This window comes from Ochotona princeps, chromosome 7 (genome assembly GCF_030435755.1).
Source record: "Ochotona princeps isolate mOchPri1 chromosome 7, mOchPri1.hap1, whole genome shotgun sequence".
In the NCBI taxonomy this organism is placed as follows: Eukaryota; Metazoa; Chordata; class Mammalia; order Lagomorpha; family Ochotonidae; genus Ochotona; species Ochotona princeps.
Genome location: NC_080838.1, coordinates 16,506,150 through 16,523,719, shown reverse-complemented (window position 1 = coordinate 16,523,719; position 17,570 = coordinate 16,506,150). Strand labels below are relative to the sequence as shown.

Below are 17,570 nucleotides of genomic sequence, written 5' to 3'. Positions count from 1 at the left end.
TTTAAAACATGGCAAGAGAGCTGAGCGCTGTGGCAGCATGGGTGAAGTGACCGCTCGGGAGGCCTGCATGCTGGCTACCCCAGTACTGATCCAGCTTCCTGCCTCCAGGCTCAGAATGGCAGTGGATAATGGCCAAAGGGTGTGGGTTCCTGACATTCACTTGGCAGATGCAGATGAAGCCCTGGCTCCGAACTTTGGCCTGGCTCAACTCCAGCTGTCGTGGGCATTTGAGGGGTAAACTGGGAATGGAAGCTCTCATGGACTGTGGTCTATTCCTCTTGCGTGTGGGCCTCTGTTACTCTATCTTTCAAATAGATAAAGAAATCCTTTTAAATAATACCATAAAAAATAAGAATCAAGATGATACAAAGATCAAGAGAATATTGTTGGAACTTGGTGGTGACTTGATGGAAATTATCTTTTGAGTTGCAATGCACTTGAAAATATCAGTTTGTTACACAGAGAGGATCTTAAAAATTCCCACTCTGTAGTAATAAAGAATGCTCAGAACTTGCCACCACCATCTTGTGGCAGGAAGAGCCAGGGCAGTGTTTGGCTGTAAAAATGGGGTGATAGCAGCCCCTGCAGTGTGGCAGATGCGGTGGGGAGGTTAGGTATCGGAGCCAGGCCAGACCCAATGCTTGGGACTCAGGCCTAGGCTTTGGACTCTGCTTGCTGTCTGCCCGGTGGTGAGCTCTAGGGTTTTTAGGGTATGTAATTGCTGCCCAGCGACATCCATGGATAAAGTCAGTGTGTATGCAGCTGAGGGATTAAACTCGCTTGCAAGCGTGGGGACTGAGACCTGGTGATTTGGAGAGGAGAGTCCATAAGATTTATTTGAACCAGACTGATTCACCAGCACATGTGGGAATCCTGAGATGGACTGTCAGCATAGAGCATCACGGACTGCCACATACCCCAGTCCACACAAAAGCTATAGCTGGGGGCCTGTCTGGTAGGGCTAGGTACCAGTACCTGACTGAGTGGTAGAACAGGAGACAGGTCACACTTGGCAGGGTCAAGACACTAAACAGGGCCCGGCGGCGTGGCCTAGTGGCTAAAGTCCTCGCCTTCAACGCGCCGGGATCCCATATGGGCACCAGTTCTAATCCTGGCAGCTCCACTTCCCATCCAGCTCCCTGCTTCCGGCCTGGGAAAGCAGTCGAGGACAGCCCAAAGCTTTGGGACCCTGCACCTATGTGGGAGACCCAGAAGAGGTTCCTGGCTCTTGGCTTCAGATTGGTTCCCAGCCATTGTGGCCACTTGAGGAGTGAACCATCGGACGGAAATACCTCATTCTTGGCCTCAGGGCAGAAATTTAGATTTAGTTGGTCTAGAATGGAACCCGGGAATTTGTGTTTTAAAAGCTTGGCTTTAAAAAAGTTAAGTGATTTAGTGCACAGCCAGGATTGAGACACATAAATGTAATGGTTAGGAGTAAGAAAAAAGGGCAAGAGTTTGTTTTCTCTTTAGGGTGATCTATAAAACATTGGAGAGCAATCAGAAACATCAGCAGGGCAGGGACACTTAAGCAGAGAAGATGAAATGGAAAGCCAGTGATGCACAAAAGACAGTGCAGGCACTGCTATAAATAAAGGGGGATGGGGAGCGTCTTCCCCCGCAGTGTAAGGAAACTGCTGCCGTGACCTGGGATGGGCTGGCTGGCAGCCTGAGCAGCATCATTAGGATCCGCCAGACAGGCTGTAAATGGAAACCAGCCCTTGGTCATGTCTCCATCTAGTCTCTTTCCCATCAAGTGTGGACAAAGTGTTGACCTCAGCATGATGCTAGCATTTCCGCTACTTTGAATAAAGCTGAATGTCCAATACTAAGTTTTACTTGACCTAGAAGTTTAATGATTCAAATTCAGGGATATCTTTAGTAAAACAATCCAGTTTATTGTAATTATTGCCTACAATCAAAAGGTCTATTTCCAGAAGAATAAAACATCCAATATTCCTGTTAGAGTATTGTCCCAAAGTCCTGAGGCAATGCCCCCCACCCCCCGCCTTTTTTTAAAGCACTGGGATAATAATTTGTTTCAGACACATGGAAGTAAAACAGCCATTCCTATTCTTTACTAGGAAAATATAAATTGGGGCAAGGTTTATGGAAACTGGGTAGTATGTGCTAGGAGCCTAGAAATAAATATTGTTTGATCTCTTCCTATAAATTCTTTTCTCTGTTTCTAAGAGAATAATCAGAGACATGACACTTGTGTTCAACTGTATGTCAACAGAAAGTGACAAAATACTGGAAATTTTGGAAGAAACCTAAGGAAACATCCAACAAAAGCCCAACTGAATAAACCTATTATCTTAATGAAATAGAATACAAAAACATTTATTAAAATTTTGCCTTTAAATAATATTCAATAGGGCCATTGCAGTGGCTTAGAGGCTTCAGTTCTCACCTTGAATGCACCAGGAGCACATATGGACTCTGGTTCTAATCCCGGCTGCCCCACTTCCCATCCAGCTCCCTGTTTGTGGCCTGGAAAAGCAGTCAAGGATGACCCAAAGCCTTGAGACCCTGCAACCGTGTGGGAGACCTGGAAAGAGGTTCCAGGCTCCTGGATATAATAAATAAATAATAAAAAATATGTAAAAAAAACCAATATGTAATATATGAGAGAATGTTCATGGTACATTTTAAGTGAAAAACAGAATAAAGCAGTATTGCACATAATCTGAATTTTTAAGTACATGTTGCAAATATAAAAACATTCTTAGGGTCAGTGTTACGGCATAGTAAATTAAGCCTCTGCCTATCCCAGATGGGTACTGGTTCATGTCAGATTGTTCCACTTCTGATCTTGCTTCCTGCTAATGTGCCTGAGAAAACAGCAGAAAATGGCTAAGGTGCTTGGGCCCCTGCATTGACTTGGACCACTCAGAAGTTCCTAGCTTCTGGCTTTGGTCTGGCCCAGCTCCAGGCACTGTGACCATTTGGGAAGTGAATCAGTGATTGGAAACACTGCCTCTGTCTCTTCTATTTGTTACTCTACCTTTCAAGTAAATAAACAAATGTTTAAAGAAACAAAATACAATTTTAAGGGAAGACTGTAAAATACTCACAGGACACAGTTTATATTTCCCTTCACATTTCTCTACAATTTCCACAATAATCATGTGTTATTTTTTTATGATTCTAAAACACAACTAATTTTTTTCGAAGCACTTAGAGTCTTAACATAATCTATCAGTCATTTTTCCTATTTTAATCAAAGTTACATATTTCTGAAAACGTTTCCAGATCTATACCACTACTTGTTTAAGGGACTAATGTCTGACCCCAGGGAGACTTTCTGACCTCTCCCTATCTTCACCATTCCTTTCCTATCCAGTTTGCTGCTGGCTGGGTATTTCTATCATCAGTCACATAATCCCAAAACACATGCAGAAAGACATGTCAGTAGACTACGCCTGCATGCTCTTTCTTAGCGATTGCTGCTATACAAATTTACCAAACCAAGGATCAGAAGTGAAGAGCCAGAAGAGCCATCCAGTGGGGTGGGCACTGAATCCTGGCTGTCCACAAACCACAGTGGCTTTTCGGGCACAGATGCTCCTTAGTTCTATTTCTGGGATTCAGTAGACGATCAGGCTGAGCTGTGGGTCAGTGCAGCCCAGAAGGCATCTTCTCCCATCCAGGCCAAGCGATTTCGGAGGAATTCTAGAACTCCAGACAACCCCGTAACTGGATAGGTTATTCAAAGTATCTCAGACTACCTGCCTCAGAGGAGCCCAACCATACCTACTTAATATAGGAACAGGAAGTGATTTAGGAAGCACAGCTTCCCCTAGGGTGCTCTCATTAGCCTTTCCCCAGTCCATCCCAGACTGAATCAGAACTGTTACTACTGAACCCTGCAAAATGGGCACCGCAAAGGGCTAGGGTGCAAGAGCTTGGTACAATATTTGCTACTGTGGGATGAGCTGCACTAAAAATCCTAGGACTGCTCAGTGCCCATCTCTGGAGACCAAAGGTGCCCCTAGTTCTCAAACTAAGCAGACAAACCTATTGTTTATGCTATGATTTGAACATTTCAAACTCTTCCAAAATTCGATTTGTTACTTAAATCTGTGACACAAGAGCCTGGGAGATAGGGTCTAATGGGAGGTATTTGGATCCTGAGGGCTCGGCTCTTAGGAATACCATTAACACTGCGCGAGCAGCTTCTCTCTTTTGCCCTGCGTGAAGTGAGGACTTGGTGTTCTGCCTCTCAGGAGGACACAACATTGAAGGTGTCATCCCAGAAGTAGGGAGACCATGCGTTAAAATCTGCTGGCGCCATGCTCCTGGACTGTGCAGCTTCTAGAACTATGAGAAATACTTTAAAAATGACCCAGTCAGCCTTATTCTATTATAGCAGCAAAAATAGGCAAAGACAGATTACCATTGATAATGTGGGGCTTGGTTCTGTCTGAGACTTGGAACACTGCTAACATTCAGCTGGGAAGCACTACCCACCTCATAGGATGTCCGGATGAGTCTGAAGATGTCAACCTCTGGGTAAGGTTCCACGTCATCACTGAGCAGGGAGTGGAGGTGGGGGATGGGAGGCAGCGTGCTGTCCTTATTGGTCACGCTGTCTAAATACCTGGAAGAAGAAATGAACCAGAAGCCACTGAGAGACTCATCAGGACTTCTCCCAGTACAGCTCTGGGTTTCTATTTTCCATCTTCTGCATTTTAAAACAAAGGATTAGAATTTAGAATTTCCTTAAAACCAGAATTAAACTACTGCTATAACTTCTAAGAAAAAAAAACATGTGAAAATCAATTCTAAGCTATGCACAGAAGTGAACATTATGAAGACCATCAAATCCGTTAAGACACAAAGTGAGGGACAAAGAGAGAAAGTACAGGGAGGAAAAAAATCCAGGAACTTTTCAAAGTTAGGTAGCTACCATACCTTCCTAATACAGTCATGGCCTCGCCATCATCCTTGCAGTTCAACAGCTTGTCCACGTTTGCATCCAGCACTGCTAAGGCCAACTGGAATATCACCTTGATTCCTTCATAGAAGAAACAGTCAACCACCACCACTGCACTCTCAAAGGGCATCACACTGAGAAACAGTGTGAGAAACCAAGACAGAGAGATGGTAGAAATCACGCCCAGGTCCTGCATGCAGTCATACAGCTGCGGGACATAGTCTCGTGCCAGTTCCTCAAAGACACCTTGGTCCACCAGTGCACCTGCAGCAGGGGAGACACAGAAGAACACAGGCTGACCAAACATCCTTCTGACTAAATGCCCCACTCTAATGCTCCACTGTACAATGACAGCTGACCAGCACTCTGAACCCCTTCTTCTTGGTGCCTGGGATGTTCACACAGCTCAGCCACCACACTTGTTCTTTCTGAATTTTTTCTGTCCTGTTTCGCTTATGACATAAGGGCAATAATATGACAACTATAAAGACTGCTGCAAAAGTCAGTTTACAAAGCTCTCATGACCTACAATTATTTTTGGCAAGATAATGTTTGACTAGACATGAAAAGTTTATTTAAGTAGCTCCAAATGCATATTGAAGCTGCTATCTTGATAATTCTAATGTATAAATAAAGAAAATTGTTCTGGGTTATCTATGATTATCATACATGAATTCTTTTCATTTTTTAAAGCATTTAATTCTTTATTTGAAAGTCAGAGTTCATGGAGAAGAAGGGAAAGACAAGAAGACAAAGATCATCTACCCACTGTTTCACTTCCCAAAGGGCTGCAATAGCTGGGACTGTGCCAGGCCTAACCCAGGAGGCTGGAACTTCTCCCAGGTCTCCCATTTGGGTGCAGGGACCCGAGCACTTGGGCCATCTTCCGTGGCATTCCCAGTGCATTAGCAGGGGACTGGATCTGAAGTGGAGCAGCTGGAACTGGAACAAGCATCCCTATGGGATGCTAGCATTGGTGGTGGTGGTGGAATAATTGGCTATACCACAGTGTTATTCTCATGAATGTTTTTTGACACAGTGAATTTTAAAACTTAAAGTCACTGCAACTCCACACATTCATAATCAACTGTTATTTTTAGATAATGCATGTATTTTCATTACATCAAATTAAGAAGCCAACTACGCTAGTAATGAAAGCTTTTCTTGTCAAATTGAATGGCTGACAAATGGAGGAATCATAAGGAGTAACAACACTGCTTGTCTTTTAAATGTTTACAATTACTGTTTGCTCTGCAATGAAACCAGTTCTGAAAAAAAATATATATTACAAGCTTAATTTGGGCAAACCTTGATATGATATTATCTTTACTCCAGACAGCTTTTTTGTTTTGTTTTGTTTTGTTTCTGGACACCTATGGTTTCCATAGGTTCTATTCTCTTCTTTCAGAACGTTTCTGCGCAACCTCTTTAACAGCTGGTGCACTGCTGCAGCTCTCCCTTGTTACAGAGTGACGTGACATCAAGTGCTTCCTACTGACTGTAATGGTGATGTGTGTGCATTCTCTCTGCAGGGGCTCCTTGATTTTCTGTGCCTGTATTTCTTCATGCCCTCCCAATGCCACTTTAGAAAGCTGGCATCACCTGAACCTCTTTTGGTGAGCTGTAACTGGAACAGTGTTCCAGCTGCAACTGCTCTAGAAACACCCAAGAGATCTAGGTTAGGATGCCGATCGCCCCCACATACCAACAACCCTGGTGTTGTAGTAGTCCGGAAGCATGCGCTCACACAGAGCCACCAGCAACCAGAAGGCTTCCTCCTCTTTGGCATAAAGCAGCAGCACGGATGTGACGATATTCATGGCCTAAAGGAAAGATGGGACATTTCATCAGACACATTTAAAAATATAGGCAACAATGTTAACTCAAAAAAAAAAAAATTACAAATGTGCTCACTTCAGCAGCACATACACTAACCACAGTTATTCTCGAAGAGCCAGGGAACCCTTTCTGCAAAGGCCAGATGAGGATTTTCAGACTCTACTGACAAACTCACTCTCTCAAATCTTCTTCCAATTTAGTTTTGTATATGGCCTTCAAAAATCAAATACCAGAAGTTCTTGAGAAAGTGTCTCTTAAGGGTCTTTATTAGTCCCAAGATACACCAAGACGGAGCCCTAAACCTGAACTTGTGTTTGGTCCAAAACCTTGCCCAAGAGCAATGTGACTAAGTTTTCAATCTGGTAATATCTTTCTGTATTCTTCATCCTTAATTCAGTCAGGTAGCTATTTCCTTTTCAGTCTTCCATAACACAAGCACACAGGGTTTTCCAAAAGAACAATGAACCCTTTCAATGCTAGATCCCTTCTGCCCTTGGGTAAGGATGGCAGTGATAGGCGGGAGTGATTTAAATTCCAAAGTAACCTCATTTCTTAAGAGACATTATCAGATAGCTCGGGAGCACTGAACAGCTTCACTACTTAAACTGTCCTCTTAATTAAAAACAGAAGATCAAAAGACAAGTGTTTGAGAAGCCAACCAACTCCTGTACTTCTTTTGATCTCCCAAAAAGCAGAAATTTCTCACCAGGCTTGTACGATGTATTTCTCAAAGTGAAACTATGATTAAAATTCCTCTTGAGAATTAACCTTTTGTCTCTAGTCCATGATCAGAGATTATGTGATTTTGGGGAGGTTCAATTTGCCACAGGCACTGGACCAGGTAACAAGGGATGGGGTGGGGATGAAGAACACAAAGATGACAAGGTCTTTGCAGAGCTTAAAATGTTAGTGTCAGAGAGAAAAAAAAAAAAGACATAAAGGTTAATTTACCAATTTGAGGATTTCTGGAGACTAAGAACTATCAAAAAGATAAATGATGTAGTACACGGAGGTAGGTGTGTATTCACGTAGTAGGTAGGTGTGTGTATAGGAAAACTTCACATGTAGGAAAACTTCAATTATAGTTGACATGCAGGAAACATTTATTTATTTGCTTGTTTTTGTTTTACCAAGTTAGGCATTTATTATAATGTATTTTAAAATATGACCCTAGAGGGGCAGGCATTATGGCACAGATAGGTTAAGCCACCGCATATTGTACTGGAGTGTCCATTTGAGTCTTAACTTCTCTGCTTTAATCCACCTCTCTACTAACATATCTTGGAAGTGGCAGATGATGGTTCAAAGACTTGTGTCCCTGCCATCCAAGTGAGAAATCCAGATGGAGGTCCTGTCTTTGGAATGGCTCAGCCCTGGCTTTTGTGGCCATTTGGAGAGTGAACTAGTGATGAGAAGATCTCCTCCTACCCCTCTGCCTTTTTTTTTTTTTTTTTGAAAATAAATAAGTCTTAAAATATTATCACCCTAGTATGCAAATATAAAGCTGTATTTTCAAGGATGCTACTGGGGGAAGAGAATGCCAAGGAAGAGTGTTGTAGCCATCTCTCATGACAGGCCAGGTGCTCAGCATAAGGTGAACAATGGATCAGACAGTATGACCAGGTAGGTCATTCATAGCTCACCCAGCTCAACACTGGCAGACCCAGAAAGGTGTTCTTGTCTCCTGGCTCCTGGCTCAGTGCAATAGTTGTTGATCTCTAGTGATTCTGCTCCTTGGGAATTTTGGCAATGTCTGGAGGTACTTTTGATTGTGTCACTGAGAGTTCCACTGGTACCTGGTGGGTCCGGGCTGGAGATGTTACTAAAAATCTTACAAAGCATAGGCCAGCTCCCATGCTAACCAAATCATCATGGTCAAGTGTCAACAGTGCTGAGAACTCAATGGCTTCGAACATGAGGAGCTGCACACTGTTGCCTGGCTCATAAAACAGAGATATTGTTTTTTAGTCTAAACCATGCATGACATTCACCTGGCAATATCCGATGTTGGGATTTCGAAAGGCGTAAGCTGTCAATACCCTTCTCAGGGCAGCGATGCCCATTTCATTCTGGAATGCTGGATGTTCCGGGAGAGAGCGGTGCAGGTCCCTCTCAATTTCCTCCGTGGCGAGATTATACTTGCCCATGGACTTCTCCACCAGGTCTTCATAGTACCCGGGATGTGTGGCCTTTTCATTGATGGCACCTAGGAAATATCCAACACATGGGGTGTGAAAGAAGCAGCCCTGGCCACAGGCCTGTACAACCATAAATTGTCCACTGAATTTCCCACCTTCTTACTCATCAGAAGATCCTTGAAAACTAATACGGATTCACACAAACATGTTATGCTGCCTTTATAACTAAAGAAGTACATTTAAGTTGTGGCCTCAATTCCCATTTAAACTCCACGGTGAGTTGGTTATTTACACATCTCCTGGGGTGGGCATTTGGGGTCACAGTTAAGCCTCTGCTGGAGACACCCACATCTCCTATCACAGTGTATAAGTCTGGGCCTGGTGCAGTAGCTCAGTTGGCTAGTCCTCTACCTTCAAGTGTCAGGAGCCCATACTGGCACTGGTTCATGTCCCAGATATTCCATATTCCATCTAGCTCCCTGCCTGTGGCCTGGGAAAGCAGTGGAGGATGGCCCAAAGCCTTGGGACCTTTCACCTGCATGGTAGACTTGGAAGAAGCTCCTGGCTCTAGACCAGCTCAGCTCTGGCCATGGCAAATTGAGCATCCAGAAATAAACCTTCATATTATGGTCTATTGGCTTTCCACATGAATGTTAAGACAACTCAATAGGGAAAGAACAGTCCTTTCAACAGATAATGTGGGGACAACTGGGCATCTACAAGGAAAAGAATGAATCTAAGTTGCTACCTCACACCACATAAGAAAATCAGAAAATTAACTCATGAGAGCCTGTGTCAGTGGCATAGAGGAAGGCTTGGCTATGCATGCTACACCCCGGTTCCCTGCTAATGGCCTGGGAAAGCAGTGACAGATGACTGCAGGCCTTGGGCTGGTAACACTCTCATGCGAAACCTGGATAAAGCTCCTGGATAAAGAACATGGCTTCAGCCCGGCTCAGCCCTGGCTGCCGTGGCCATTAAGGGTTGAACCAGCAGCTGGAACATCTCCCTCTCTATGATACCCTCCTGCCCTGTCCCCATGACTTTCTAATAAAACATAAATTAAAAAAAGGAAAACTCCCTGTTTCTGCCTCTGCCACTATGCCCTTCAAATAAATAAATCTTTTTTTTAATTAACTGAAATGTATCAATGACTTCAATATAAAAGCTGAAACAATGAGAAGAAAGTATACCTCTTGCCATGCCAGCAAACTGCCCTCACTCCCCTCATTGGGAAAAAAAAAATAATAAAAAAAGATAAATTGTAAAATCAAAATGGATTCCTTTTTCAAATGATACTAAAACAGTAAGACAGTAATTTTTAAAATAAAAACTTGGATCTAAAACAGGTTAAAAAATATACAAGTCAATAATTGGAAGACAAGTAAACCGATTAAAATATAAAATGATCTAAAGAGGCATTTCTACAAATTAGATATACAAATGACCAATAAACACATCAAAAAAAAAAAAAAAGAAAGAATAAAGCTCAACATCATTAACCATCAGAGAAATGCAGATCAAATTCATAATGAGTATCGCATAACATCTGCGAGAATGACTATAATCAATAAAGAGCTAGTACTGGGAAGATGTACAGAAATGGAAATGCCCATGAATTACCAGTGGGCATGTGCAACAGCGTACCTGCTTTGGAAACAACAGTCTAGCAGTTCCTTAGAAAGTTAAACCCAAGGGCTAAGATACCCATGCAGCACATCAGAGTACATGGGTCAATATCTGGCGCCAGCCCTCCACTGCAGGTTCCTGCTAATGCAAAGTCCCTGGTATTGACGCCTCAGGTGGTTGATACCCTGCACCCATGTGGGAGCTTGGATATAGATCTAGCTCCTGGCTTTAGCCTGGACCAGCTCCAACTGTTGTGAACATTTGGGGAGCAAATCAGCATACAGGAAACCTCTGTCTCATCTTTATGCCTCTGCCTCTCACAATTCTAAAAGCAAAAAAAAAAAAAAAAAAAGTTTAAACATGTTATCATTCATGTCCCAGGTATATACTCCAGAGAAACAAACACATGTCCAAAAACTTGAACATGGATATTCATTGAATTATTATATGTGACAGCCAATAACGGGAAATAACTAAGTGTTCAACTGATGAATGTATAAAAAACATGTAGTATATCCATATAACAGCATATCTGATCATGAAATACTTCTATATCCAACATTATGGCTGAACCTTGAAAACTTAAAGTAAAAGAAGTTAGTTACAAAAACCTATATATATGATTCCATTTATATGGAGTGTCCAGAGTACATACATATATAGGTCTAGAAGGTAGACAGACTATTGGCTGCCTAATTAGTAGACTGAAGCTAGGAGGGGGCTTAAGGGGAAGAGGAAAATGACTAATGAAGGGTGCAGGGTACTTTGGGGGTGGGGATATAGTGAATGTCAATATTACAAAATCAATTGTATTGAGCACGGCATAGTACTGTGAATATATGGGGAAAAACCATAGAACTATACACCTTAACTGGTGAATTATACCCCAATAAAGGTTTTTTTTAATTACATCCAAATTATTGCATGGACTGAGTAAAAATTTAAAATTGGGACCCCAAGATGATTGGGCCAACCTCCTCCTTGTCCTCAGGGTCACCATGAGAGCCAACCTTGTCACTCACACCTGCCTGGGAGGAGGCAGCCTTCTGGACAGCAATATTACACTGGCTTATTTTCTATTTTCCCGGCAAATATCGTGGCATTTCTTGCCCACTGACCTGTGTTTTACTTTGGTGGGCTACTGAATCCAGTTCCTGGTGCAGCGGCTGCAAAGTCTTAAGAAGCAAATGGGACCAAACCTGGGCCTCCCAACCATGAGTTAGATGTCCCTCAGGGGCCAGCTGGCTTCTACCTGAATCCCCAACTATGGCTGCAAAACTACAGACTGAGTTAGTGCCTCCCCACGCCCCAGCGGTGCCTGCAGCCTCTGCCATGGTCTGCTCTCATAGCCACGACCATAGAAGGAAACACTGGGTGTCATTCGGAGTGTACCGCAGCAGTGGGATTGTTTTGTGTTTCATTTCCACCTCAGATGTAGCTGTAAATAACTTCTCATTTGAATAAGGAGGCTGAAAATGGAATTCTTTCATTTACTCTGTCAGCGATCTGAGCCTGGTTGTCAAGGTGACTAGCTCACCAAGCGCAAGGAAGACAGAAAACTGGATGGTAATGATCTTGGCTTTGATGTGTAATTCAAGATGAGGAGAGTCAAATGGGAGTTTCTAAATGAAGAACTATGGATGGTCTACTTAAGGAAAATGAAAAGGAAGGAAGACATACAAATGACAACAAAACGGTTTCATAGGAAAGAGATAAAACTGATTATTTTTCAGGATTCTAGCCTCCTGCTTGCAAGACACACAATTCATTATGGACCACCTTACTATTCCTATCTAATTTTAGAAAGAGTGACTTTTTAAAAGCTTGATTGATTGATTTATATTGGGAAGGCAGATATAAAGAGCTACAGACAGAAAGATCTTCCATCTGCTGGTTCACTTCCCAGGTGGCCGTAATGGCCAGAGTGGAGCGGATCTGAAGCCAGGAGGCAGGAGCTTCTTCAGGGTCTCCCACATGGGTATGGGGTTCCAAGGCTTTGAGCCATTCTCTGCTGCTTCCCCAGGCCACAGGTAGGAGCTGGATTGGAAATGGAGCATCTAGGACATGAACCAATGCACATATGGGATTCCAGCACTTGAACGGGAAGGATTAGACAATTGATCCATTGTGTCAGGCCAGAAAGAGTAATAATTTCTGAGGTTTTCTGTAAAATTTGTTAACTATTCCTTTAATTTTTTTTTTAACATAGAAGGGTTTAATAAGAGGACTTGTGGTCAACCACTTCAGATTCAAATAAAAATAGTCCTATAAGCCTAAGTAGAATGATGGTAGAGAAAGATATGTTTATGAAATTCAAGGCTGATGAAACCAAAGGAGATACTCTGGTCACTGTGTGATGGGAGGCAGCAGTGTTGGGCTCAGCCTGAAGTACCTCTGGTTTCTGAAGCAGCAAAGTTTGGATCCCAAAGCGTTGTGTTTAGGCATTTTGGTCACAGGCCCTCGGACACAGTTCCTTCTGTCTTTCTGGCACCTCCATCCCTGAAATTCAGGTTACAGTCTGAAGGGGCTTTTGGCACAGACTCCCACCTAATCTCCAGGGCTCCAGGGATGACCAAAGACTCCTGGAGGTTGCAAATGTCAAGGATAGAGTTGCCCTGTTTCTTCCTTGTCTGCCTACTCTGCTTTCTGATTGATACTGGCTCTGCTGAAAGCAAGATAACATCAACATTTGGACTGTTTAACAGTAAACAGTGTTTTTAGGAAATGAAAAGTAAACAAGTTAGTGATCCCATCCTGGAAGTTGGCATATTGGAAAAAAAAGACCCACCATGACGGCAGGGGGCAAAAGGCAGTCCATGGGACCCGCATCCCCAGTCCAGGCCCTACCTGAGAGCAGCAGCCACAGCTCCCCACGCATGCTCTCTGGGATCCCCTTCAGCACGAGCTCCCGCGTTTTCTCTGTGCGGTACATGCAGATTCCTTGGCCGTACTCAGCAAAGTGAATTTTCCAGGCTTGCTCTTTCAAAAACTCTTTGGCCTGAAAGACATAATGAAACAATCATGCTTCCCCAGGTGTTTAAAAGTCAGTGAGGACAAGCATGACAGGGAGTCAGTGCAGTGTTTTCTGCTGACAGAAGGGTCCAATTTTATACAGAACTCGCTGAACAAATTCCAGATTTTCTGGGGTCCTTTCCCTAATTTTACACATGCACGATGCTCTGCAGTTGCTCCATGACCTGCAATCAGAACCCTGCACACCTGAGGCAGCAGTGGGGTATCGATTATATTTATGGTTCTGTGTCCACTCCCCAAAGTACAGTGAATCAGTTATTTTAAATGCAGGCCAAAAATATTTGTGAGTTCACTTGCATTAGAAATATTTTTATGGCATTACATTTTTTTTTTTTTTAATTTTAGATGATGCTTACAGAGTTGATCAAGGTGGAAAGGACAGAGGATCAGAGAAAAGGGGGTGTGATCATTGTTTCTAAGTTTTCCATTTCTTTCTCCTGTATCTATGGGGAGTGGGGAGACAAGGGGAGAAGCCACACCTAGCCTCCCAACCGTCACGGTACTGTTTTAGTAGGAAAGTTTTTTGGGGAAAGCCAGAGGCACTGACCAATTTGGGGTTGAACTCCTCAGGAGACCGCCGCCGATACATGGTCATCAGAGTCTGTGTGGCTGTGGGGACGCTGTTACCATTGAGGTTAAACTGTCGCTCTCCGTCAGCATCAGAGCTGGTACTTCTCTGGGGGCTGGAGGAGACGAGACTGCTGGGCCGAGAATACACCTGTTGACACACAGAGGAGCAAGCCATTGGGAGGCTTTTGGTAACAGAATCTAGTTCTTAAGTGTGCCTTGTGCAGATACCAACAGCTGCCATGCTTTCCAGGAAGTTTTCCCAATGAGAAGAATCAGGAGCAGCATGGCAAGTCAACAGTTGGCAGAGATAAAATAGGTGAGTGGTGCACGGGCTCACAGGCTACAGTGCATCAAGCCTCAAATGGGCTTCTTTTCTATTTTAAATGCATTTTTGCAACAAGCAGTTGGCCATTTGCTTCTCTGATTAGCCTGTATTCAAATCACACTACAGTTAATTCAGAAGCTTATAGGATTATCTCATTTGCACTCCATTTGCAGTTTCTGATGCCTCAAAAATGCCCACAGAAAGGGTATTATACATGAGCATACCATGTATATACATATTTTTAAAGATTTATCTATCTGGAAGACCAAGTTAACAGGGATTAGTGCCATCTGCTTGTTTACTCTCCAAAGGACACAACGGCCAGGGCTGAAGCCAGGAGCTATCATCCTACGAGGTGGCAAGGGCCCAAACACTTGGGCCCATTCTACTTCTTGGATCATTAGCAGGGAACTGAATCAGAAGTAGAGCGCTGAGACAGAAACTGGCACCCATATGGGATGCCAGCATCACAGACAAAAGCCTTACCCAGTATACCACAACACCAGTACAATGAGCTTACCATCTTTTAAACGTGAATTAGCTAACAGTAACTTGCTCTATCATATTAGCTTGTCACCTATCTACTCAGAGCTGTTTCCCTGGACGCTGGTTCGTGACCTAATTCAACAGAGCCACAATATGAATACACATATTCATATACACAATATGTATATAGTCATCGTAATGATGCTTCATGCCAGGTCTGAGACTCTATTTACTGACCTCTACCATTGCCAACAAGGCGACAGTATGGATAAGATTCACTTGCTATATAACCAGCAAAAGAAAAAACTTGGCAATTTCTTCTTTAAAATGACAGGGTCAGGCCAAGATGATTTGCAAGGTTCCTTTGAGCTCTGTAATGCCGAATACAAATCCCCTTGAGATTTCAGCTCAGCTGCCCTTCTGGGCATCAGAACAGGCACTGATCTTAGCACAGAAGCACAAACAAAATGGACAAAGAAAGGATCACTCTTGGATTGAGTAATAGGACAAGCCATAACAGCTTCTGATGTTCCGCACAGACCTCGTCATCTGAACTGTTATAGCTTCCGGCCAACTCTCTGTCCGAGTATATTCTGGAAGTTGTCTGCTGCAGGAAATCCGAGATCCTCTGTACCAGGAAGTCTCTGTCTTTTAGATTGGCAAACAGAAAGGTCATCCTGTTCCTGGTGCTGATGGACAAAGGACTCGGGAGGACACTGGAGCTGTCCGCCTTTTCTACGATTGTCACCTGCAACAAAACAGGAGGCGCAAAGCGTGAGAACCACCCAGGCTGCAGCTGCGAGCAGCCTTAACGAAGGACCAGGCACTTTGATCGCTCTGGAGAAACTCTCACAGCTTACTGAGGCCAACTGAGATTCACTGACTTTCCCAACAAAATAAAACAGCTCACAGCAACCCAAAACTGGAGCTCGGACCAGGCACCAGAAGAATCTCACTGGACCTCCCAAAGCAATGGCTCTACATTGGGTGGAGCTTTGTTACCCCCACCCCCAGGAGGCAGCGTGCAACTTTTGGAGGCATTTTTGGTTGCCACAAATAGAAGCATTTCATGGCATCTAACAGCCACCCCCAGGAATGCTGCTAAGCAGCCTACTGTGTATGCGACATTCTTTCACTCCCAGGAACAAAGTCTGACCCTAAATGTCAATAGTATGGTGATGCAGAAGTCCTTGTGGCCGAGGTGCTCGTTGATTTGCACTGAAATTTCATGGATCTCTGTGAGAGAGAAGTCCTAGCTGCTGCATTGTCTGAATGAGACAAGATGGCCTGGCATACTTGGTTCCTCTCATGAGGTGTGCCGTAGGATGGCTTCCACAAAACCTCCAATCCCTCGTCAGGCCCTGTGGACGCCTATACCTTGCAGGTTAAGTTTCAAAGGCTCAATGAACAGGCATGCACGCACGTGTGTGTGGGCGCCACAGTCTAGCACGCTGGGGACACAGGAGAAACAGACATCTTCGCTAGCTCGAAACCAAAGTTGTAGAACGGTTGTTTATAATCGGATTCTTCCTAACTGGAAGCCAGGATAAACACATTAACACTTCTTTTTTTTCTTTAGCACATTAGAAAGGCATCTGAAGGCGAGCACTAGGTAGATGGTTTAATTTACAAAATCTCTGCCAAGATGTGTAAAGCTACGTTTCTCCTGCTTCCTTTCTATCCACAAGCAGTCTAGACAGATTCAACAGTAGCCTACACATTGGCATTTTTGCATGATACATATTTTCTCCGAGGTATAATTTTAAGAATTTTTCCATGAGCTCAAGCTATGGAAATTTATTCATGGAATCTGAAAGGTTGCATGGCACCAAATGCCCGAAGGGATGGATGGAGTCTATATCAGACAACACTACAGGACTTGATGTCCACTTACAGACTGAGTGCATGAGGGCTTGCTCTATAACATACATTTATATGTGCAAATATATATATATATATATATATATGCACACACACACATATATATACATATATATATAATGTAAAAGCAATAATTCTTGCTGCACACAATCCTCAGAGCAGCCATTCCCTGTAAGATGCATGTTTCATAGAGAATTCTGTGTCTCCAGCAGTTTCACCCAGTTCCCGGAGGCACCCTGTTCGTGCTGACAGCATGGTACTCACACAGACCCCAGAGGACGGCTTCTGTGATGTGGCTGTTATCTAAGTGCTTTGCTTCTTTCCATCACTTATGGTTAGGACCAATCATAAATAATCTTTACAATTTTTCTTCAGGTCCAAGGGAAAGCACTGCTGTCTCATAGTCCATTTCTTTAAAGCAGAATCCTCCAACGACAGCATCTTTATTTCTGAATGCTACTCCCAGATTGTCCTTTGTTTGATTTACCCAGAAATATGACCAAATTATCTCAGCCTTCTGGGAAAGACCAGCCAGCAAAGGATGGCTTGAGAATGCTAATAGCATTTTGTCAGTTACCCTGAGCTGTCAACAGAAACAAAAGGGACTTGACTCAAGCTTAGGCAGGGCTAACCACAAGGGGAAGAGGACATCTTACAGCAGCTTCCTGACCCTGTGTCCTCTGGAAAAAGAGTGGTGGCACACTCATTCCCAGTCAATTTTATTGCCCTA

At 43.5% G+C, this 17,570-nt stretch overlaps 1 protein-coding gene across 2 annotated transcripts in view; it reads right to left on the bottom strand.

The window, feature by feature from the left end:
* TBC1D9 (TBC1 domain family member 9) overlaps positions 1-17,570 on the bottom strand; it is a 112,841-nt gene that overhangs the window by 19,295 nt on the left and 75,976 nt on the right. For both annotated transcript variants that reach the window (XM_058666828.1, XM_058666827.1), the window contains exons 7-13: positions 15,501-15,707; positions 14,126-14,296; positions 13,393-13,543; positions 8,770-8,984; positions 6,645-6,762; positions 4,918-5,203; positions 4,474-4,603 (exon numbers count right to left, since the gene is read on the bottom strand). In XM_058666828.1, coding sequence (XP_058522811.1) covers positions 4,474-4,603; positions 4,918-5,203; positions 6,645-6,762; positions 8,770-8,984; positions 13,393-13,543; positions 14,126-14,296; positions 15,501-15,707 — 1,278 coding nt within the window. The remainder of the gene's footprint in view (positions 1-4,473; positions 4,604-4,917; positions 5,204-6,644; positions 6,763-8,769; positions 8,985-13,392; positions 13,544-14,125; positions 14,297-15,500; positions 15,708-17,570) is intronic.